The 25,772-nt window shown below is 38.1% G+C and overlaps 1 protein-coding gene across 5 annotated transcripts in view; it reads left to right on the top strand.

Moving 5' to 3' along the window:
• LOC121673351 (ankyrin repeat and IBR domain-containing protein 1) overlaps positions 1-25,772 on the top strand; it is an 89,519-nt gene that overhangs the window by 6,759 nt on the left and 56,988 nt on the right. For 4 of the 5 annotated variants that reach the window (XM_042046595.1, XM_042046596.1, XM_042046592.1 and 1 more), the window contains exon 2: positions 24,470-24,738. In XM_042046595.1, coding sequence (XP_041902529.1) covers positions 24,551-24,738 — 188 coding nt within the window. In that variant the 5' untranslated portion in view covers positions 24,470-24,550. Of the gene's footprint in view, positions 1-3,220; positions 3,339-24,469; positions 24,739-25,772 lie in introns of those variants that run through there. The other variant, XM_042046593.1, reaches the window with a different exon arrangement.

Below are 25,772 nucleotides of genomic sequence, written 5' to 3'. Positions count from 1 at the left end.
AGAGGTTAGCAAATGTGGCACTCTTCTAGAAGAAGGGTTGGAAGGAGGATCTGGGGAACTGCAGGCCTGTCAGTCTGACCTCAGGGCCAGGGAATGTCATGGAGCAGGTCGTCTTAAGAGCCATCACATGGCTCATAAAGGGCAGCCAGGGGATCAGGCCCAGCCAGCATGGGTTTGTGAAAACCAGGTCCTGCTTGATCAAGCTGATCTTCTATGACAGAGTGACCTGCCTAGTGGATGAGCAAAAGGCTGCAGAAGTTGTTGACCTAGACGTCAGTAAAGCCTTTGACACCATTTCCCACAGCATTCTCCTGGAGAAACTGTTTGTGTTGGTATACTCTTCTCTGAGCAAAAAACAACCATCTGGATGTCCGGGCTCAGAGAGTGATGGTGAATAGAGTTACATCCGGCTGATGGCTGGTCACTAGTTATGTTCCCCAAGGCTCAGTATTGGGGCCAGTCCTATTGAATATCTTTGTTGATGATCTGGAAGAGGGGATCCAGTGCACCCTTAGCTTACAGGCATGCCAAGTTGGGCAGAAGTATTGGTCTGCTGGAGGGTAGCAAGGCTCTGCAGCGGGATCTGGACAGGCTGGATTGATGGGCTGAGGCCAATGGTATGAGATTCAACAAGGCCGAGTGCTGGATCCTGCCATTGGGTCACAACAACCCTATGGAGCACTACAGGCTTGGGATGAGTGGCTGGAAAGCTGCCTGCCAGAAAAGAACCTGGGGGTTTTGGTTGACATGACGTCAACTAGGGGTAGTCTGTGATATAACTTAGTGGAAAAGTGGTAAAAATGATTGTGGCTAATTGTGCAAATTCTTACACAGTTTAATTCTGTGGTAATTGTCTTAATTAAAGTACTAACTTCTGTAAAATGTCTTACAGGGGTGTTAGTAATCGCTCACTTCCCCCCCCTCCCATCCCTACCTTCTTTGAGGAAAGATACAGTTCTGGAGGTTTCAAAGCTTTTTTGGAGAAAATACACTTAAAGTTAGTATGTATAATGCTAATTATATATGCACTAATGGCGTATTTCTTGGCTGGTTTATATAATCTCTGATCAATTGTGATAAAATGTACAGAAGTTAGAAACTGATTCTCTGCCCTGAGTACTTCACTTGATGATCACTTTTTTCTTGGAATTTATCATACAAAATAATTAGATTTTTCTAGTTTATAAGTGTAATTCTGCTTTTTAAACAATCCCTGCTTGCTCTTACCACAAGAGGTGGTCCTTTAAGAGATGGCAGGAACATTGTGTGCAACTGGTTTTGGCCCTCGTTGTAAATTGCTACAAATGAAATAAGTTGAGGAGAAAATTGTATTTGATATATTTATTAGTTTGAGTTTACTTAAGTTTTTTGCTTCAGGGAAGTTCCATAGATGTTAGTTGGGGTAAGTAATGCCCCCCTGCCCTATTATTTCAAATTGATTTCTAATAGGAATTTTGAAGGCAAAGTTACAAATGGTTTATTTCTATCAAAACAGTTGTGTAGAAACTCAAAACTGACTGTATTAAAAAAACAATAGTATGTGTTTTTCGGATGCTCAGATGAAGTACTGATGATGATAATTGAAATATTTCCTGTTATGAACCAGCCTTTGGAGAAATAGCTGAAAAATGGTGAGAAAAGGTCATGATACATACTTGTCAATGTTTTTGCAAATAAAATACATCAAATACTGGTTCTATTAAAATTTATTGTGGACTTAAGAATAGGAATTTCAGGACAGTTGTAGTTTATTAATGAACTCTTCTCTGTACTAAGGGTTTGATTGTTACTGTACTGCTGTGATAAGCAGTTGTGTGTTTTCCTTTGTATTACTATTAGGTACTATGTGTGTAAGATATCTGCAAGGCTGGATGCACACATCAGGACTAATTTTGGACAGTAGCAACCTGTAAATGCTGTTGCAATAGAATTTTCCCCTGAAGTATTCTTCCTCTTATTAAGAAAAAAATTATTTCTTATTTCTTGCCTGTGTAAATTACTTGCAGAATTGTCATTTTTTTAGCATTTTTTATTTTTTAACCCAGGTGGCTCTGTTGTGTTTTAGATCTCTAAGAAGCTGAGGAACAAGTGAATATATTCATCTCTGGTTGTCTCTACTATGTTGAAAGACTACAGACGGACATGTAGAAATGTTCTGGCAGAGTAGAGCCCAGAAAATTTCTTCTTAATCACTGAATGAAAAATTGTGAATTTAATCCAGGTCGTGAAGAAACTGCAGGAATGTGTACCTACTAAGCTATGAAGACCAAAGTTCCAGCTGTATTAATAATGTTTTTAACATTTTAAGAACTTCCTTGACTGATGCGGGTTAATTCATGTTTGCTAAATAGTTGAAATTATCTATATATCCATAAGTTGAGGATTTTGATATTTTAAAGCTCAAATCTTGAGACCCAGCTGTATAGCAGACTTCATGATAGCAAAACACAATTCTTCAGCAATGATCTGGCACACTTATTCTGCAGAAACAGGTCTACTGCAAAATTGTATTAGCAAATAATCTAAGTCTATGAAGCATTGTGAGTTAAATATCCTAAGAAAAAGTATTTGTTCTTTGTGAAAGAATTCCTGTTACTTGCGTTCTCTGCAAGTTTGTATATGGAAGTATGCAGCCTGCAGTACTGAGACATTACTAATGGCTCTGTAGCTTATTGCAGTATAAATATACAATGGCTCTTAATTTAGGCCCTTTTCCCAGACATCTTGAGAGTCACTAACACAGATACTTTGTATATTCTCCATATTTAGAAGGATGTGTTGGAGACAAATCTTTCATTTGATCTATTTCAGTGAGTCACCAAGTGCAAACTGCCCATTAAAAAAAAATACTGAAGAGGCTTTATTTGGTGACTTACTTGTGTGTTGAAGTACAAGTTCTTTGTAACATCCCATTTAGCACCCTGTTAATTCGTTAAAATTAAACTGCATGGAAGTCCTTTTTTCAGGACGTGATAATTAGTATTCAGTAAAATTAAATAGTGCAGCTTTGCATTTATAATCTTAATTAACTACCTGGATGAGGTGATGGAATGCATCGTCAGCAAGCTTGTTGATGACACCAGCTTGTGTGGGCTGGAGGGCAGGGCTGCTCCTCTGAGAGACCTTGGCAGGCTGGAGAAATGGGCTAACACGAACCTCATGGTGTTCAGCAGAATCTGAACATAGAAACAGAATAACTCTGCACAGTAGTACAGGCTGGGAACCAACGGCTAGAGAGCAACATTGCAGCAAATGACATCGCTTTGCTGGTGGACACCAAGTGGAATGTGAGTCAGCAAGGTACCTTTGAGCAAGAATGAAGCCAGTAGCTGAGAGAAGTGAGTATTTCTGTCAGCTTGACATTTGTGTGATGGCATCAAAAACAATGTCTAGTTTTGTGTTCCTTGGTGTAGGAGAGATGCTGACTTTCTGAAGCAGGCCTAGAGGAAGACTGCCAGGATAATTACGGTACAGAAGCACATAATGTAAAAAGAGAAGCTGGAGGAGCTGGGTGTCCTCAGTGTTCAAAGAAGACTAGGGCGGTGGATCTTGTTTCCGGTTAAGGGGAGGGTACAGAAAAGACAGAACCAGATTCTTGTTGGAGGAGCTGGGTGACAGGACTAGAGACAACAGAAAGTTCCAGCAAGGGATGTTTCAGCTAGACATTAGGAAAGATTTGCATTATTGGGGGGATCAGATGTTGGGATAAGTAGTCTGAAGAGGCTGCGGTATCTCCATACCTGGAGATACTCTGAACTTAATTGAGAACAGTGTTGAGCAGCCTTTGAAGCTCTGAACACTGCTTTGAGTAAAGGGTAGAAGCTGCTGAGCTCCAGAGGTTCCTGTGTAAATAAGTGCTTGTTCCATATCTCGTCATACGGTTGCACAACTGTTTTCTCCCTCCTCTACATACAACTGGTTCTGACCCAGCTGATGTGTTTGGCTCAGAGAGCTGTGGAGTTCTGTAGAACAATACTGTTGTATTAAATAAATTGTACTATATGGCTCAAACCCTGCTTTTTAACCTGACTTCTGCATTGTCAAAGATCTTAAGTGATCAGTTTAATGCTTTGAATTATTGCATGTCTGTCATGAAATAGACTAATCCTTAATGAGGTCTTTTTTCCAGAGTGTGGTACATTAAGGGTTTTTTTCTGTAATATGGCTTACTGTGCAGAAGTAGTCCAGTTACTTGTGCATTCTTTCAGGCCATGAAATAAATTAATAATTGTAATTGGAATGCAGGCTTATTCTGTTTTTTATTTGTCTGTTGAAGTTGGGTATTTTTTGGGTGGTTGGTTTATTTGGGATTTTTTCCCCCAAAACTCATAAATTCAGACTTTCTCATAAGCAAGCTGCCTGAGGTTTATAATTATTTACTTGATAAACGAATAGAAAGTTAAATTCACTTGTCTGGAATACGAGTTAGACAGGCACCATGTTCTAATATAAAATACTTTGTTTTAATATTTAATTTAAAAGAGTTAATTTGAAGGGTTTAATCTTTGTTACTCTGGATGTATTTGCAATGTAAAGTGTGCAAACCTGAATAAAGCAGTCACATAATTTTACTGTAAATGCAATGTAATTTGCCTCTTGATTTGGTCTTTATTTCATGGAAATACCTATAAGTTCATTCAGAAATCCTCTTGATTTTTTGCTGCATGTATACATGAGTAAGGAATCAGTATGGAGAACCAGAGTTTTTAAGTAAGTCCTTAAGAAGATGGTTGGTTAACTTTTTTATCCCTCCTCCCCTTCTTTTGGCCATTTGTATAGTTTTCTACGAAGATAATGAATCAAGTTTCTCTTTAATTAGTCAAAAACCTGAAAAGTACACTGAATTACTTTCAGTTTTGTTAGGTTGTGGAATTAGGGTAGCCATGAAGAGTTACTGATAATTATCTCCTTCATTATTTTGGAAATACACAATGGTTCTTGATTTTAGAATCTACTCATGAGCTCAAGGGAAGAAATCCTAAACCCCAAAATCATTTGGTTTTTTAGGGAATAACTTCTGTCTGAATAATACAATTTCTAGCAAAACCAAAGAGTATTTTCTGTGAGTCTTCAGCATGTTTTAGCTTCTTCAAAGGAATGATGACATTCAGATCAAAGCAGACTGGGTTAGTGCTAAATGGAGGTGTTCAAAAAAGTTTCTTTTTGAAGCATAAAACCTCAGTATGAACTTTGAACAGAAATATTCTTGAAACCATCTACCCGTGGCTTACTGTGAAACTAAATCCTTTCACATTCCTAAAAGCCAGACAGACTACCCTAATCATGCCTTGCTTTAGCTATTGTATACTCACTCTATTTTCCCCAGTACTGCCTGAGCCTGCTTACTGTAACTCTATTTGATGATTCCTGTTCTCTTTCTAAACTGCCCACCCAGCTGCTGCATCCAAACAGCTGAGGGCACGCAAGAAATGTTCTGATGCAATAATTGTATGTTGTGGCCCCAGTTCCCTACAGCTGAGAGATAACAAATAGTTTTTATTGAATGTGCTACATTCTGTGAAATGAAAGTGGCTTTAAAATCTATCCACATCGAGTTGAAGATGTGAGAGCAGTATTCTGTTTTCAGAATGGATTCAATGAGATATGAGGCTGCAAAACGTGGAGGTTTGGGCTTTTTCATATACAGTTTGTCATTCTAATTGATTAAGGAAATAAGATTTCCATGTCATGCAGACGCTTGATTACATCCTGAAAAAATGAGCAAGCTGTTGCATAGATGGTATATGCCTTTTAGAGTAGGTGGTTCCATCATCCCTGTTTCCTGGAACATTCCAGCCTCATGCCTTTCTGTTGCAACACAATAGATTTTCACACAAACCATGATTTGAAAAGGGAGTCTCTTATATTTACTTCCTCTCTTTACAGAGGTTTATTTTGATTACTATATGTTGTTAGTCATGACTGGTTTTTAGACTGTCAGATGCTTGCTTCAGAGATACTTCTTACTTTACATTATAAGAAATAGTGTTCCATTTCTCTCATTTCTTGTCTATTGCTTTTTTCCCCCTTTTGTATTTTCTAGAGACCAGTTTAGTGCAATTAGAATATCCTTCTTGCTGTGCAGGATGTTGTATGAGTACATAGGGTGATACCAGAGTAGATTTTTAAAGCTGTTTGTGCCTGTTAAAATTTTCAGAAAACCTTAAAACTTAAATTCTCTAATGAAGGTCTATGGATTGTTCCCCAGCAAGTTTTAAGTCTATTAATGAAATAATGGTGCAACAGGATTAGTGATATAGGGGGAAGGAAGGGATTGTTAAACATCTCTTTCCCCAAGTGCAATTGGAGAGGGACTACATTAGATGTGTTTTTCACCACTCCACCCTTCAAGGCTGTGTTTTTTCAAAACGCTTTGTGCCAGTTTTAGTAGAGTTTGTTCTCACTGGAGTCCTGCTGGGCCCCTGCAGCTACACTAAACCTTTTTCACCAATACCTGCTTTTTGACTGCCAGAGTAGCAGAGCTTGGATTTTCCCCTCCAGTAGATGCAAGCTCACCTTTGTCCTTTCACTGGCCATTGGACAGGGATTTTAGTTGTCTTTCCACATAGGTCTTGTTGCTTAGTGTCAGACACCTGAATAGCATCAGCTGCTGCTATTAACAATCACGTGGGGTTTTGCTTAGTGAAATAAAACTGCACTCAGACAGGGGTACCGGTTTTGCTGACATTTCTGTAAAGGGCTGAGGTGAAGTTGCTGTATCAGTTATTTGTTGTGAGTTTGCATCCTGATACAATTTGTTACTCCTTTGTACACTGCCCAGCATGGGTTATTGCAAGCTTAGGTGCAGTTTGCAGCGGCCAGTGCTTCCTTTGGTACTGCTCTGTATCGGCAGTCTCCCACTCCACCCAGCAACATCTTCTAGTCCATGCTTCATCCACTATCCCTTTCAAGTGTATGGCCACTGTCAGAGTAATAGCTGATAAAATAATGCTGGATCACAAAAGAAATTTCGTTAAAACTGTTTTGATTTTAGCTAATGTAGTGGTACTGCCTTGCCTCTACCACCCAAACAACTGTGGGCTTTGCACAGTTTGCACATTGGTGACGTTTCTGCCTCTGTTTGCACTTCAGTATGAATGAACACTGTTTTGAAAGTATTTCCACTCCATACAGTGTGAACTGGTACAAACAGTCCTGCCTCCCTATTGCTGCTGCCATGCTCTGGCTGTTTGGACCATCAGCATCCAGGAAGAAAACCCAAAAGAGGGAATTGATTTGAGTTAGATCTATTCTGCTTCTCTGTGCAGTCACAAAAAAAAACCAACAAGGGAAATTGTGGAAATATGGATGAACAGAAGGGGTGGATCAGAAACAAAAAGGGCAGTATCAGCTCTGGTGTCAATTAAAACCACTTTAGAAACTACAGTGTAAGTTTCTCAAACAACATTAGTGTCATAAAAAGATACTGAGGGCAGATTTCCAGCTTGCTAAGTGCATGCTTCATCGTAACCATAAAAATTACTTCATAATTTCTGAAGCTTTCAGGGAAGTCTGATAGAGGTTTCCCCCTGATCCTGGGCAGGGAAGTGGGCCCTGGGGAGGAGAGCAACGCAAGAAAAGAATGAGAAATGTAGGGGGAAAAGAAATGCACTTTTTTGTGGCTTTTTTCTGGCAGAGAGTGGGGGTAGGGAATATTCTCTTGTGGTGCCTTTTATTTTACAAGCAGGAAGAACTATTCTTAAATAAGTGCCTGCATGTTACATTGGCACTGGAGCAGGTTTTTCATAAGGCAGTCACCAAGGGATTCCTGAGCATCACAACTCCGTGAGGTGCTGAGACTGATACAGCTGGTTCCCCCAGCTTATGTCTTGTTTACCACTGCTTGTCTTTGCTTCCGCAAATCTCTGCAACTGGCAGTGGGATTTTTCTTTTAACAAACTGTATTCTTGGACCTTACCCCAGTGGATTTCTGTCTCATTTTCAGACAGCCAAATATAAGTTTGCCAGTACCTAGTAAATGCTGGATTGATGATTGTACTATTCCTAGGCATAGGTCAGGCTGTGTAAGTACTTCTTTATGAGTCATGGTAGAGGAAGCTGAATGGGCTTATCAAGCTGAAAGAGAGACACAGTGACTTAACAGACAGCAGTAAACCCACTCTTTTACATCAGCAGGCTGAATTCCATAGTCTCAAGTGGCCATGCACCATCTTGTGCTGGATATCTGCTGTCATTGTTTTGCAGACAGGTTTGGCAGACATTAAAGTCTTCCCTCATATGAGGAGGCATGCCTAGCTATGGAGGCAGCAAGAAGTGAACGCATGTCCCAGTCCCAGCAGCACCACAGCAGGGCAAGTCCATGTGCAGATGTCCTCTGTGACTTTGTGAGCGGCATTCGGAAATAGCACTGGCTGAGAACCTCCTGTGCAGTGTCACTGACACCTCCCGTGTCAGGCGGGTGACCTGGATCTTTCTGTTCTGCAGGACCTCCCTGTCTAATGTAGCAGCAAATAAGGGGCACAGAGGTCCGAAAAGTCAACTTACCTAACCAGAAGTACTGGATCCATGGGTGAGGTAGCTGTGCTTCGGCACTCTCAGTCATTCTTTTCTTATGACTACGGGAACTCTATGAAGCAGATGTGGAAGGAACAGAGGCAGTGATGAACATAAACTCTGTGAACTCCACATTTTGTATTTTGATAGTAAATGGTGTTGCGAGCAAGCAGTATTAAAAACAAAGGGAATGTAAGTCTAGTGAATGCTGCTTTTCAGAACACTTGCTGGCATAGTAACCGTCTGTAAAAAAAGGTAAGGCCGCAGTTTTCCATAGACACCATCCCTTTATCAAGTATCATTTACCAAAGTACTTCGTGATGAGAGCTGGGGTCTGATTTTGTAGGTCTAATCTCAGAACTGACAATCTATGTCAAATCTTGTGGAGAAGTTGTGGAAATTGTGTTTCAGGTTATTTTTTCACTGCAAATATGATTTTCCTTGGAACTCTTTGTTAATTAAAACTGTGCAAGCCCCGTGCATTTTGTCATATTTAACCTCTCTCTTAAGAACTAACTGTGTGACAGATTACTGGAGGTGGGTTAATATGATGCAATTTTTAAAATATTCCAGGACAGGCCTGTTGAACAGCAGATGCCATAAGCAAGATGCCTGCTCCTGGTATATTAGTAGAAATGATGTAATAATTAGCAGACATGTAAATAAATGTGATGTCCTGAGGATCAGTCAATGTAGTACCATAAGGGAAAGTCTGATCTCACAAACTTACTGAAGTTATTTGAAGAAGTTGGCAAAATACATTTGTTATAATCTGGTTGAATTTTCAAGTGGCATATCCCATGATCCCTTACTTAGAAGTTTTAAAGAATCCAAACAGCTTTGGGAAAGAGCATAGGTCGACTGCATGCAGGAGTCACTGGTTTAAAGATGATATGGTTATGGACAGAAATAAAGAGACAATTTTCGCAGTGGTTACTGATAGAGTCCCAGATAGATCAGTGCTAGGACCTCTGCTGTTGAATGTGAGGATAATAATATGGAAAAGATGGTAATTAGTGAGATGATGGTCTCTAGACAATACTACAAACAGTGCCCACTGCAAAAGGATTTTATGAGACACAGTGGTGGATATAAAACTCAATATAGCTAGAGGTGAAAGATTCACATGGTTGGGGGAAAAATGGGTCCTAAATTTATATAGAATAATATTCTCTTAATTAATACAGTTAATTAATATAGAGGTTATATTAAAAACTCTGAAGAAAATGCTTAGACCTTAGTACCAGTCCAAAAAGTAAATGAAGTGTCAAAATAGAGGCTGTGCTGCCATGATGTGAATCCGTGCACTTTGCATGTCCTAAATTAAAAAGGTGTTAGTGGCATTGGAAATAGATCAGAAACAGCAGAAAATATCCTAAAAATAGCACATAATCCACTTCTTCAGAATTAGGGCTAATCAATCTGTAAAAAAGCAAAAGATTGGTATGACAAGGGTGGTCACCTGTAAAAGGTGATATGATGATATGATGGAAATCTCTAAAATCACAAGTGGAATGGAGAGAGCAAATATGAAAAGGTTCTTTGCTGTCTACCCCTCAGTTCTTGTAGACAGTTAAAGTTAGATTTAACGAATTGGTGGTTAAAACCAGATATTTCATCACAATGAATAATTAAGCTTTGAAATTTCAGGATGCTTTGGCTGTTAAAATTTTCCATGGATTTGGGGAGGTTTTGAACAACGTAGTGGAAGAAAAATGCATTACATACTACGTTATTCATATAAACCTAGCATATCTACCTCAAAAATTCATCAAGTGGTAAATTGCTGGAGACTGGGAGAGTGTTGTGTAAAAGTATCCATCTGTTCTTGCCCAGTTTTTGTACTTTTCATTGTACACTCTGCTGTTAACTCTCTGAACAAGGAATTAGATGGGAAGTATCTGACCCAGTATTAATGACCCAGGCATTATTATGTTTACAATACTTGAAAACAAAATGGGAAACGAAAATGCATATATTGGTAACAATGAACTTTTAAAAGAGCTGAAGTTATATATTCTCTGTTTGATTTTATATTTGTGAAGTCTAAAATATAGAATTTTGGCTGCAGAGCAGATATGAAGCTATTTCATGACAGCACACAATAAATTGTATTAATCATTAAAATGTTGATATAGAAATAGTAATAGAAGTGGTAAATTCGATAATTCAATTATCTAGTTACCATTAATAATGTTTGAGTATGTATATAATGAAAATCATCTTCAGCTTGCCTTAGCTAATGTCTTGAAACAGAATTGCTGTTAGGGATCAAATTCTTTCAAAGTAGGAATAAACTAGTTTTTTCCCCATTTAGAATTTTAGATATTTATTTCTAAGCAAAATTCAGATTTAATTTTGAGGATTGACACTTTTTTTTTACAAGTCAATCTGAAATAACTTCAAAAACAGCAAAGGATTCTTACCAGTCTTTGTCAGATCTAATTTTTAATTTTTGCTACAACCCTACCAAATCTATAGAGCTGAAAAAAAAACCTGTAGGTTTTGCTTTTTTTAGTTTTGTAAAGGCTTGTTTCATATTTTTGCAATTCCTCTTTTTTAAGTTGTGTAATGGAGCTATAAAAGGTTAAAGGTTTTACTTTCATAGGCTGTTGTAGAAGCCAGATGATTTTTCAGATTTCCAAAATGAAAATCAATTGAACTTGGAATCTCAAGAACACATTGGCTCCAAGAATCTGTTACAACTTTGTAAGTATTGGACACTGTGGATGCAAACAGTAATAAGACTCATGAGTAAATATGAGTGTTGAATGAAGAATTCTGGTTTCAGGACAAGGTCAATCACTAAGTTGCTGGAATAAAGAAATTTCTTCCCTTAGCAGATTATTCATTGTCTAATCAAGCTTTTTACAGCTCTTTCTATAATAAACAGGACTGACTGCTTTTGGGAAATATAATGGATTCTATCAATTTCTAAGTTTGCAGTCAAGGAAAACTCTTTGTCTGTAGCATGCAGAAGCAGCTAAATAAAACAGGAATGTAACTCCTGCAAGTCTTTAACATATTCTAAACTCATTTTGGTATTTCCACAGAATTCCTCTGGATAGGATATCTGAGATTCTGCCAGAAGTTCAGCACCATCCTGATCCCTTCTAATTAATTAAATCTCAATTTTTTTAAGCACAGGGGTAGGCATCCTTACTGCCATCAAGGATTCTTTACTTCTCAATATCTAAAAACTTGCTCTCTTTCTTCTCTGGAAAATCATGGACTGTTTCACAAATCTGGGCACTAGTTTTTATCTAGGATCTGCTGGTCTACATCTTTATCTTTTGCTGTATCAAGTAACCATTTACCTAGGTCAGACATTGCTTTGACATAATAGCTTCGGATCATCAAGTTTGGCTGAGATTGTATCTTGTCTCAGATACATTTGAACAGCCTTCTTGTCTGCCTGCCTTTAGATTTTAGCATAACCACAGGATGATGTCCAAAGAGATGTCTGGATCTTGTGTAATCCACTCTCATGAAAATTGCTGTTAAAGTTGAAAACAGTTAAAATACTTTGAAGGATGAATAATTTTATTATATAGGCTGATTATGTGAAGTGTGATGTAGTTTGTGTGCTAAACCAGTAAAACAAAACCATTCCTAGCTTTCTACAACTGTATTGCAATAATTTAAGATGAAAATTTACTGCAAACTGGTTAGCCTTAGTGAGTACAAATGCCACTGGATTTGTTGGAGCACAGATGCTCTTTTATTGTTATGACACATTTCTGCATGAACAGAGAGTTTTTTGTTTTCGGGCATAATGAGAAATTGAAACAGTGGATGCAACAGCGAAATGTTCCAGCAGACACAAGATGTAAGAATCTGGTGACCTGGATGTTGTGGTTCAGCATATAAAGAATGGGGTTTATATCAAAGTTTTACTATTTAAGAAAGACTGTAAGAGACAAATGTAACAAGACTTCTAAAAGAATGATTAAAAAAAACATTTATGTCTGTGTTCACCAATATTCTTTGGACATGTGAGATGAAGTTTATGCCAGTCAGGAGTGAGCAGAAAACTCCCCACCTGATGCTCCCAAACTTCTCAGCAATATTAGCTGTGAAAAGAACAGAAAAAAGTAATATTTTAAATTCTTTTATTTCTGTCATAGAACATCTGGTTTCTTTGCTTATGGCTTAGGTTTTTAATATAAATACTATAATATAAATACTAATTTAATATAAATACTAATTTTAAAGCACATTATAACATTTGTTTTTTAAGCTTGGATATCAGGAAGGGTCGTGATATTAATTGTTTGTTTTTATTCTCTTTCTGAAGGAAACTTCATTGTCCTGACTGGAGGGAGCATTGTATTGACAAGTAGCATAGGTACATACTAATTTAGAAAGATGCAGCAGAAAAAAAATAATCATAAGAGACTTATGCGGCCTCAAGCATTTCCTTGAAATAGAAAAATGCCAGAATAAGAAATGTTTGGTCAGGACAATCACAATTCACCTACTTGTGTAGGCCCATTATTAATATGTCCTTTAGTTAAAATAAACACCTACTAGTTTTGCCTTATTTATCTTGTATGGATGATGAAATTTTTGTAGAGTCCTTTCTCCTTTCTGTTTTCAACCTACTGCAAACTGTTTTCCCTTGTCTCCTGCATTTTTCTTGCTTCTGGCAATCCATCCAGGGTTGTTACTTCTGCTGCTCTTTTTCCACCATCTTATCAGATTGCCAGCAGGACTAGTGAGAGCGCAGGAGAAGTGGTGTAACTGCTGTTACTCTCTTCTCTGTCTGGCTTCAGCATGACCCCTGGAAGTGATCACAGGGAAAGTTCTAAACATCAGGCACTGTGTCTGTACAGTTACTTATGATCCCAGTGTCTGTACAGTTACTTCTGGTGGAAGCTTCATGGAAATAGTTGAAGAAATTCTCAATTAAAGTAATAAAGAGTTTACTAGTTGGGTAAAACAGAATATTTTTTTCAGACTGGTTCTTGAAATCTTTTTAACATTAAGCCTGTATAATGTTCTGTTTCATGTAATTCTGATGCCAAATGGGTCAGATTTTGCAAAGTAAGTGACTCTGGTACCTTGCATTTCTTCTTCCTTTCCTTGCCTTACATGGGAAAGATCAGTACTGGTCAGTTCTACAGCTCTACAAAGAACAGCAGTCATTTGTATTGTAATAGTGTCTGCATCAGTGCCTAGGTATGTTGATTACGTTAGTAGGAGAACTGATAGAGGACCGAATAGAACTGCACGGCCAGCAGGTCAAGGGAGGTTACCTTGGCTCAACTCTGCTCTTGTGAGGTGCCACTTGGAGCACTGTGTCCAGCTCCGGGGTCCCCAGTACAAGAATGAACCTGTTGGAGTGAGTCCAGAGGACTGTCACAAAAATACTTAGAGGCCTGAAATTCCTCTGCTATGAAGAAATGCTAGAAGGGTTGGGATTGTTCAGCCCAGAGTAGAGAAGGCTCTGGGGAGACCTTGTTGCAGCATTTCAGTAATTAAAGGGGGTTCTGTAAAAAAGATGCAGACTTTTTACCAAGGCCAGTTTTGGCAAGGCAAGAGGCATTGATTTGAAACAGAAAGAAGTAGAGGGGGATTGGACATAAGGAAAAAATATTTTATGATGAGGGTGGTGAGGCACTGAAACAGGTTCTCCAAAGTTGTGGATGCCCTTTGATTGGAGGTGTTCAAGGTCAGGTTGGACAGGACTTTGAGCAGCCTGGTCTACTGAAAGATGTCCCTGCCCATGACAGAAGGGTTGGACATTTTGATCTTTAAAGATTCTTTCCAGTACAAACCCTTCTGTGATTCAAGCTCAGGTAATATTGGATTTCTTTAAAATCTTTATTCTCTCTCTGTTTTTTTTGGCTTGACACTCATCTTGAAGCCAAAAATCATTATCATACAACAAGGTTGTGTTTCATTGTAATTACACTGGTGTCAAGAATCATCTTCCTAAATACAGACTTCATATGACATACTATAATTAAACTTTGTTATCCATGGCCTGTATGTAGATTGTTAAACTGCTTGTATGCAGTAGAAAAACTAGCCCAACAACCTCAGCAGAGGTGTTCTGGCAAAAGTTAAAAATACTTCTTCAAGTTATGTGTTTGTTTAAATTAATTTTAGATTAGATCCAATATATCTTTTGCCATTTCCCTGCCAAAGTCAGAATTTTGCTGGGGGGTATATTAAACATTTTATCAGAAGTTCAGCAGTTGCAGTTCTCCTAATTTTCTGGTGTATATAAGATGCAAGTGATGATCCCTCTCACTGCAGTTACCTGAATGGCTTGTTCCTAGTTAGCAATGATGACTCTTGAGATTGTGGGAAGTCAGCACCATGATAAGCAGGGTGCATACTTCTTGGACTAAAAAGAATTAAATAGTTCCTGAAGTTGTCTCTCAGCAATGTTGTAAAATGCTTCTGAAATACTGTGTAGAAAACATACTTTGTTACAGGAATCCATCTCATTTTAGACACACAATGATCTCCCAGATTCTGTGTTTTGACCTTAAATGAATGTGTTGCTTTGAAGGAGTGCTGACTAGTTAAATTACCTCTTTGTTAAAAGGAAATTGATTTGTTCATTCATCTGAAAAAAATCAAGATCTCTTTGAAAGATCAGTGGGGTCACATTGTCTTTTAGCTTTACACGGAACAAAACCAGCATGTAAGAATGCTTCCAGGAAACAATAAAAGTATGTGTGTGTTTCTTTCTGGTCCTTTACGTTTGTGAACAATGCTTATCATCTGTCTCAGACAGTTGAATGTGCTTTCTTCACCTCCCACTTGAAAATGTGGAAACAGATACTCCTGTCGTGTAATCAGAGTATATTTTACAAAATTTCATCCTTAGATATTTATGCAATTAATATACTGCGCCAAGTAGAGATTTAGTCTAGTCTTCAAAGTGTAGCTTGCTTAAGTGAAAGTAGAGAATTCTGAAAAAATTGCATATTCCTTGAAATGGTGTGCAGTGGTCTTTTCAGTGCTTTAAGTTATTTGGATAATAATAGAGAAATTACAGTAAGTGCTGGTTATTTTATTCAGAACATGCAACCTGTGGAGCTATCACCAGTCTACACACAGAGCACTGGTCCTCTCAGTAGTCTTGTTATGAGCCAAGGATCAGTGGTAGTATACTATGATTGTTGCTTTCCTCTGACAATCTCAAATACAGCAAATTTTGTGAGATTGGACATTGATTTGTTTGTTTCCTCACCTTTTTACTTTATTTGAATTACATTGCTGATTATAAAACCTGTAGTTTTTATGCTGAAATGCACTGATTTTAGATATTCATTATTTCCAAATGAGACTGTATGCTTTTAGGAAGGAGCGATGCTTGTTGTGTACTGTCTTAGCGCAGGTGCCTGACCTTGTGTAGCTATCCTTACATTTGAAGATTTACCCTGTAGGCCTCTTTCATATTTACAAGATCCAGTAAGAGTATGACCCTACCAACTCTTGCATATGAAAAAGCTTCCTCAAACGGAGAGACTTCTGCTTCAGGAAGATGCTAAGGTTTCTAAATGTGTAAGGGATTTTCAGATTTTTGCTGTGGAGTGTCCTCATGAGCATCCCTGTGTTGCCATCCTATTTATTTTTGCTTTCTGTGGATGTGCCTTGGCAGACAGTAAGTTTTGTTTTCAATTCTATCAGTTTAACACCAGTGAAAATGAAGTTGGCATTAAAGATTTTGGCTGGCCACATTCTGCCAGAGGTTCTCCAGGAAGCTGGCTTTGGGCCCTCATGCAGTTTCAAACTTGTTTACTTGTGCTAAGCTGAGCAAACATACTTGAAAAATACATCCTGGCCAGGGTCAAGGCACATTGCACCTTATATAGATTGGTCAGTCAAGTTCCCCATGAGGTCTTCTATAGCTCTTTATGTCGCCATCTTCATTCTCCCTGTCGTGTTCTAGCAGTGCTCTGTACCAGTACTGGTTGTCTTTACTCTCACTTTTTCTAGGCAGATAAATCTGACAGAAATACACAAATTTCTTCAGACATTCTGCCCCATACAACATCAGTCTGTGAGTCCCATCAGTCCACTACTCTCTGAACTTGTAACTCTTGGTGGTGGTTTCTCTGTAGTTTTTTGTCTATTGAATCTGAGACAGAGAGGACACACATTTGTCTTAAGCAACAACCCAGTTCAGTTCAGTTAATCTCTCAGCTAAACGAAGTGTGTTTGGATGTTTTTTGCAGAGAGGCTCCCGTCCCACTGGGTCTGTGAGAGTAGGGAGAAACCAGAGTAGCAACATGGTGACTGAAGTGTGTTCACATGCTGCCAGCATGGGAGATTCTGCACTGCTTAAGAACGTTCCCAGTCTCTGGTTCATATTCTTTAGCTTATCACTGATGCTAAGTGTCCTGTGAGTCATCAGCTGCTGGTACTTCTTTATACAGGTGCTGGGTGACACTTGTTCACTTCTGCTTGATGAAAAGGTGTGACTCTTGAGGTTGTCCTGTGCAGGGCTGGGAGTTGGACTTCAATGATCATTGTGGGTCCCTTCCAACACAAGATGTTCTATGATTCTGTGATTTCTCTTATATCACTGACTAAAGTACAGCAAATTAAATTATTAAGATTATTAAGGCCTCGACAGACAGTTGCATTGGGGACAACTCCAAAGTATTATCTGGATTTCACAGAACTTAAAGAACTTCTTATTTAAAAAATAATTTTCTACAGACACAAGGCCCTGGAATGTATTTTGAAATGAATCTGCAATTACAGTTGAGACTAATGGATATTCCAGAGCATAATTATAGAATGATAACTCTTTTGTTCCATCCTACTGAATTGCTGTTCCCCAAAGGGGGGGAAAAAAAGGATACACCACAACAGATTGCTCCTTTTAACTTGTGCTGGTGGATTTTTTCCCCCTGACTACCTGCAGGAATGCAGTCTTTGTCCCACTATCACAGTGTGCCTTTCATTTGGCTGCACAGTATCTTGTCTCTCCTGCCATGTGTGAATGTACCTACCTCACAGTGGATTTACCACATTTCATTTAAGTGATGAATGCAAATATTGTAGACAACACAATTAAAATTAATGTAGCAATTACTTTAGCTACATTTAAGCAAACTGTTTCTAGTCTATGCTGCAGCTGCCCCAGTTACAGCCCTTTAAATGTATCAGTGCAAAGAAAACCAAAGCCATTCTTAAAATCCCTTTTTTTCCACAAACTACAGTTGTGAAAAAAGTGTGTTTGAAAGAAAATACTCCACCTGGATGAAAGTCTTTATGGCTGAATCAGTAAGCCAAAGTCTCAAATTACTAAACTGAGCAATAACTTCAACCTTCAACTTGTGGGTACATATGCCAGCATAAGGAGATTGTAACCTAAGTTGCTAGACTCTCTATCCCACAAGCATATAAATGAGGAAATAATTAATTCTCTCAGTAGCCCACACTATGTTTTATTCAAGTCAACTCTCAACATTACTGCCACTTTTCAACCTTGGTATTTACAGCACAGAGAATGTCATATTGGTGATCATTGTAAAAAGGGTGAGATGTTGGCATAGCAATTTTTTTGTTGTTCTGTATTTTGATGTGTAAAATGTAATGAGTTTGATAATGTTGAGCCCCATTCACAGAGGTTTCAAGTGGCAGAGACGCTTTCATTATTTCCTGTTGATGACTTAGAACTTTTGGCACAAACCTTGGCATATTTCAGTGTGTAAAAAAACCCCCAAACACCACTACTACTTTCCTATAACCAATTCTCAAGCTTTACAAGTGTATTTGTTACTTCAGACTTTGCAGAAAAGTTCTCCCAGATACAGGTATCCAGAGAGAACAATTTTTAATTAATTAAAATTTGACAAATCTCAAATCTTAATTATAAGCATGTAAAAATAAGATTTAGCCTAACTTTTTCTGCTGCATCTTAATTACAGGCATCTGTGCCATCCATACGTAAAATAGGCATGCACATTTGAATGCGCCATTCTTAATTTTGTCCTCTTGGTAAAGTGAGCTTTTCTTTTTTTTTTTTACTTTGTGTAGAGGGGAGAGGGAAAGGGAGGAAGAGGAGCACTAACTAACTAACTAACTAACTAACAGCTTTTTCTGCTGTTTCTGGGAGACAGCCTGAGAGTTCTTGAACATAACTTTTGACTTGCTTCATTTGTGTTAGTCCTTCCCAGAAGTGAGGATTAAAATTACCAACATCACAATGTGACATTCATCCTAAGCATACACGTTATGAGGCTTTCTCTTAAACCATGAAGTTGTTTGTGGTTCCCTTCTGCAGTAAATTATGATTTATGATGTAGGACAGACTCTGCAGTAAACATTTTAGAAACTCAGCTTTTAAAAATGAGCTGTTTAACTGTAGTATCCAAAGCAAATAAAAGAGCTACCTTTTGAGCTAACTGTGCTTGAAACAGAAGATGCTTTTAGAATGCATTTTCAAAATATTCCATACTTTCAGCAAAAGCCAGGTGCTTTTGAAAAACAAGTATTTTTTATATCTTTTTATCCTTTTTGTGTAACCAATTTGTTATCACTTGTCTTTTTAAGGGTTTAGAAGCTGTGTAATGTACACTAGTTTTAGTTAATGTGTTTTATTTTAATAATATTAAGATTTAAATATGAGGAGCTACGTAGTCTTACTTCTTTGTGCTTGGCTCACTTAGCTTTTCCACAAGAATGTTCTTATAGTTTACATGACAAAATACTTAAGAAGTAGTTTTAAAGTTTTTTAAGCTGCAAATTGTACTTAAACTTTTAAGTTTAAACTGTGGAATTACAAAGTGTTACATTGTAAATAAAAAAAAGGTTGCAAATGATTATTAGCTGCAATCCTGATCTTTGCTCATTTTATAGACAATAGGTTTTTTTGGTGCAAGAAATATATAGCATGTTCTTCTCATAGTTAAACCTGAGTATTTTTTTACTGGTTTTGATAGATTTTCTAAGCAGTGTGATGTAGTGCAGTCTGTCTCCCTTTTTTCATTCCCCAAGGTTTAGAACAGCTGCTGTATCAACATGTGCTAGTCCTACATTCAGTTAGAAATTCTGCTTCAGTATTAAAGCAACTAAAATGTGAATTGAGAAAGGTATGCTATCTCATGAAAGACTTCTGTGTTTAATATATAGTTCTTATGAGTGTTAGATGTATGATGTTTTAAAAATACTTACCTGATCCCCAATATTTTACCATTGTTACCAATTTCTAGCAAGCACTGTGTAAGTATTTCAAAGGAGGAACTCCTTCTAAAATCCTATGAAGTCATTGCAGTTGCCCCTCTTCACACTCACTTCTGTGGTGATGCCCATGGAAAAATCAATAGTAATTGGGCAGCTAGTGCAACTGCTCTCAGAATCTCATTGCTTCCTTGCTCTACCCATGTCTTCCTTTATCCACTCTTTTTTCATCTTGTACTCAATCTTCAGGCTCCTATTAGAGTGGCTGTCTCTGTTAAATTTTTATAGAGCTGTGATATCAAAGTGTTGCTTTTAGCAGTGTTGCTAATAAGCCATAGAAATTACTGTTTGTTGCTAAAGCAGAGAAGTGTGATGGCCCTGATGGAGTTTATAACAATCTTTCCTTAAACTTTAGGGTGGGTTGTGTAACCAGCTTTTGGGTTTTGTTAGGCTGGAACTTCTGTTTGACAATAGAGTAATAAATATACTTTCAAATTTTGAATTAGGTGGTTGATGTTTGGAATTCAGAAATAATATGGGATATATTTTTCAAACATTACATTTAGTTTTTCCTGTGTTCTTTGGTGTAAGATGATAGTTGTGGTTTTGATAAATGTTATAGGGTTTTGCCAAAGGCTATGATACAGTCTTTCTGTTAGCACAGAGCTTGAAGATTTAGTGAATAGATCTGCCTACCAAAAAAAAAAATCTTGTCTTTGTTCTGTAAAATTCTATTCAAGTCTCATTTTATTTAGATAAAATACTTTAAAATTGTCAGGTTTGTGTGGTCACTTTTTTCCCACTGTGATGTGGACATTAAAAAATAGACTAAGGATTTTAAATTATGGGTTTATACAAAGAGCGAAGCAAGAGCAGTGATGCTGACACTGCACACTACCTTTGTGAGCCCAGGAGCTGCTGAAACTGCTTTAGCAACACCTGTGTTCAGCCCACAGAAGCTCTCCAGGTCTCTGAGGCTGACTGGCTGATAACCTTCCAGACCACTTCCCTGCCACCTGTGTCAGAGGAAATACGTGTATTATGTGCCCTTCACCTTCAAAAATATGAAATGACAGGCTGAAGAAGTGAACCAAGTTTCCTTTCCCTGAATGCCTGGTTTCAGCATTCCTCCTTAACTTTCTGTTCTCTGAGAATGTAATAGGTTGGAAGCTCTTCATGGGAAGGTAACTACACTAAAAAGCATCAGACTGGGCCCCTTTCAGCCTTTCTGAGATCCAGAATTTTGTTGCACCAGCTGATGTTTTGTCCTCGTTCTCCTTTCAGCTGAAGTAGAGGCTTCTTTGGTGGCGGATGAAGTGGGGCTGTTTGCTGAAAGATGAACTGATGACTGCAAATGGGCAGATCTTGAATATTTTACAGAGGGGCACTCATCAAGTACAGCAGCTTGAGAGAGGTAGCAGCTGTCACATCTTTGTTTCTTCTGGACTTCCAAACATGCTGGGAGCCAACTGTTAGAACCAGAGTACAGAGACAGCTTCTCCCTTGTCTTCCTGTGTTTCTGCTGATATGTTTAATTGCAATTCAGAAAACAAAAAATACTACAGTGTGGCCCACCAAATATGCAAAGCATAAAAGGCTAATGCCTGTTGTAGTGTTAAAGATGAAAGACCTTGTGGATACTGTATGAAGGTGACAGACATTGATATAGTTTATCGTATCATGTGTTTTAAGTAGAGGATTGTTTTCTGGGTTAATTTTGACTCTGTCACTTCTCTCCTTGCATTCTTCCAGAGATCAGTTTCTTGCTATCACATCAAATATAAGCTGTTTGCCATCACCTGAAGGGCCTTCATTGACTATCCCCATTCTATCATCTTTCATTTTATTTTGATAATGTGATGATTATATTTACATTAGCCTTTGCTAAATTTTCAATACCTCTGCATTCATTCTTGGGTTTGTGTGAAGTTCATTTGGGTCTTTTCAAAGCCATATCATAGCTCTGTCTCATAATCCTTAAAATTCTTCCTTTCCTTTGACTGATGTTCGTTTCCTTTGGAGTCTGGTCCTTTTACACAAACAATTTTTTACTCTTTTTATTTCACTCACCTTTCTATATCATATCTATGTCATATATAGCCCTTTATTGGACACACAGGCTGTAAGCTTTTTTAAAGAAAGCAGATGTCACTGCTCTTTTCAGTGACTTACACAGTACAGTCTGCATATTCCTAAAATTTCCAGATGATACGATAATGTGCATAATAGTCCAAGCAATGTGCCTAGATCTTTTGTATTATTAGTCACCAATGACAGTACAACATTCTAATATGTCCATACTGCATCAGAAGTAAAGAAAGTTTATTCGGTGCACAGAAGAATTAATGATTTTTGCCTTTTCTGCACAAAAATGATTTGAGATTTTTAGTTCACCCCACAGAGACCCTCACTTCTCCCATGCATTTCCATACTCCTGCCTAAATCCATCCAGGTCTCATCTTCAACATCTCAAGAGAACCACCCTGTCCCAGATTTCTCTCAGGTGCCTGGGGGCACCATCTTATCTCGTTCCACTCTCAGTGTTCTCATTCATCCCTACCCAGGTTTGTTAAATGCTCCAGTTTGGGCAAGAAGCAGCATGTTCTGCAGCTGATGCAAGCTATCTGTGTGCTAATTTCCAGAAATAAATGCATGGAAATTGGTGCTGTTATGTTCTAATTTCAAATAGTTTGTGCTTTTCTCAGTGTTATAGGCATTAGTGGGATCTTCATTATTGATTTCCATGATGATTCTGATATCTTTTAGGCATTTGTTCTCATCTAATTTAGTTTATAGTCTTGAGAGCTATTGGTGGTAGATAGGGATTGACAGATAATATAACCACAAACTAACCTTGTTAAACTTAAGTGAACATCATTCTTTCAAGTTATTTTTGAGATCCTGTCTGTTGAATGTAATATGAACTGCTGGTTCATATTATGTTCAACAGAGTGTAGAACTTTTCTTGGCTTTGTAGACTAAAGCCTGAAACTATCCAGCATTTAGAGTAATGCAACTAGTTTTGCATCTGAAAACACATTAATTTACAGCACTGAGAGTTGTGATGTAGAAATGTGAATATGCAGTGACTTTCTTGAAGAATATAAATATTATATCTGCATAGTATCTGCATGTTTATATTTTAAATATATTGATGACAGGAAGATACAAATGCTGCAGAATCTGTAGTGTGACTGAAGAATCTGGGCTTTGGTTTGTGTATATAACTAGACATATGAAGGATATCCATTTGCTTTTGGATGAGTGCCTATTTGGTGCTTCTTTGGGTCTCAGACAACATGGTTAGTACGTGGAGTCAGCTGATACAGCAGTGTCATTGCTACCTCACAACAGCTCAAAATAAGGGTTGTCTTACCAAAATTTTGTAGGAAAAAGGGTGAACATGGAGGCCACCAAGGCCACCTGTCTCCTTGAACAGACCTGACCACACTGATCAGATTTCCTGGTAAGACAAATGGTGACAACAGCTCTAGGGAAACAAAAGTATGTAATTTCAGCTGTTCCCCAGGTTTCCTCAAATCCTTTTAGTGCAAATTTTATCCACATCCGATTATCTTGGATTCTCTGCAGCTCTAGACTCCTTGGATTCCCCTATTTCATTGGTCTACAAGGCTGGAAGGGCACCTGTAACTGTGTTAGAAAGCCAGTGTAGAAACAGTAGCTTTGAGATAGTCCCAACAAGCTGAATATAAGATACAGGGCAGCTCCTGCCCTGTTTGATTTTATGTGCACAACATAATTAGTCTCAATCCCCTAACCTGCTGTGCCTGGCATATTTGGATCCCAGTGTGTGTTTTGTGGGGTGAAAGGTCTGGCATGGAGCAGTCTGGATGGGATGACTCATGCACAAAAGGGACCTCCTAGAAGGTTCATTGTGCTACCAGCCACAGCCTGGTGCTGACTCCCCTGTCTGTCCCCTGACATAAACCCACATGTGCTCTTTCCAGCTGCACAACCAGATAAGCTCCTGCTGTCCCATGTCACGAGCAGAGATGCTGTGTCTCCCCTGTCTTTATGCAGCTCAATCTGCTGGTTGCCTCCATCAGGTAAAGGTGAGAGGCTGGGGAGCACAGCAGCTGGAAAGTACCTTGAAGTACTGTAAGGTGCAGTTGATTTGTGCCAGTACAAATGCCAGGCATTTTATGGACCCATTCATTGTAGGCCTAAGTGTAAGGGGTTAGGTGTTTTTTTAAAGAGTCTGCTTAGCAGAACTGTAAAGATGGGGCCATGGTAATTCCTGTGTTCATGGGCATTTATCTTGCTGGCACAGAAGGGTGCTGTGTACAGCCACCTACACAAGCACAGGTGCTTCAAGCATATTTTAGCATGATTTTCTTTAACTAAAAGTTAAACTGATGTCTGCTTTAGTGCATGTTTTTGAAGAATGTTTCTTCCTTGGGTAAGAATTTTGCTTTAGATCTACTCTGTTTTTGAAGTAATGTCTAATTTTTAATTCATTCTTCATTCATGGAAATTCAGTGTTCATGCCAGTCTTCTAATACAGGTCGATATTAGCCATTTCTTTTCCATAAGTTTAAAGAGTATAGGTAGTGAAGATATTTGCAGACGGAGGGAAATGGCACAATTTATCAGGGAAATAATCTGTGAAGAATTGGGAGTTTGCGTGTTTTTACCTAGAAAGACTTCGGCAATTCATGAGGAGAGTTTACAGGCCCTATGTACTTCTTCACCTGCCTATTTACAGTGCTGTAGCTCTGCATTAATTCGTCTAGGAAAAAGTGTTTTATGGAATAACTGGAATATTGCTTGTCTTTTTTAGGCTGAGAAGCATGTTACAGAACCGTACAACAAGTGGATGAAGGGGAAAGGAAGAAGTGCCATTGATAGCTAGGACAGCAACATGGGAAATACAACCACCAAATTCCGCAAAGCTCTTATAAATGGAGATGAAAACTTGGCCTGCCAAATCTATGAGAGCAACCCTCAACTAAAAGAAACTCTTGACCCAAATACTTCTTATGGAGAAACGTACCAGCACAATACTCCGCTCCATTATGCTGCTAGGCATGGAATGAATCGTATCCTGGGGTAAGCAGCGTTTGAAATTTGGCTTGGGTGTGAAAAACTAACCTAGCAAATGCAAGAGTGTCAGCCAGGTTTTAAACACCTGATGTGTGTGTGCATAGGTGTACACATACATGCTGCACACACAGAATTTGTAACAAGTTCAAGGAGTAATAGAAAACATGCAAATTAGTCTATAATCACAGGCTGATATAACAGTCTTTAATTTTATTTCAGTATCTGTTCCTTTCTTGTAACATTAGTCTTAGGCAGTTTTAGCTTTCTTCCCGAAGACTCCTATACTGTGGTTCTTTGAAAATAGTGACTGTTCTACCATTCTTGATATGTTTTCCTGTCTTAAAATAATCTGCTTGCAAAGCTGTATGGATACTACATTAATTGTAACTACTTCTAGATGGTACAATATATATTTATTCTTGTGTTATTCAGGCAGCTTTTTTTTTTGTGTTGGATAATAACAGTGAACATTAATATCTTGATAAGTAAGTTTATTATTGCTGCAGTCAATATGGACAGCAATCCCTAATGTTAGCTATTTCCATTCTTCTGTATTTTCATCAGTGCTCTAAGATCAACTAAAGATTAACATCTTACCCATGTCCAGACATTGCAGACCCAAGCTGTTCTCATCTGGTATTTTGTGAAGGTAGTACCAGGCAGACATTGCTAAATCTCTTCTTCAGTAAGCACTATTAGAATTTCATAAATATCCTCTTCTTTATATTAGGAGACAGGACAGAAATAAATACTAAACTGTGTTATTGGTAATATTCTTTTCATCTCTGTGTTTATGTCTAAATGAGCCTGTAGTATTCATAAGGTTGGTTTTTTACCTCATATGCTGTAACTTTACTAGCTATCTGGCCTCTCACCATACATTTTTCCTCAGTGTTTTAGATTCATCTAACTGCTTTTTTACTTTATAATTTCTCATTTACCTCAGTTTTTGCTAAATATTTTTCTCTTCTTCCCCATGTATTCTGTAGTTCTATTTTTAATTTGTTTTCATCACTGAATCTTTTTGTTTATTTTTCCCC

This window comes from Corvus kubaryi, unplaced genomic scaffold (assembly GCF_017639235.1).
Source record: "Corvus kubaryi isolate FWS band 111438036 unplaced genomic scaffold, C.kubaryi_AGA036_p1.0 65363, whole genome shotgun sequence".
In the NCBI taxonomy this organism is placed as follows: domain Eukaryota; kingdom Metazoa; phylum Chordata; class Aves; order Passeriformes; family Corvidae; genus Corvus; species Corvus kubaryi.
Note: the sequence above shows the minus strand (reverse complement) of the source record. Positions and strands in the feature narration are given on the sequence as shown.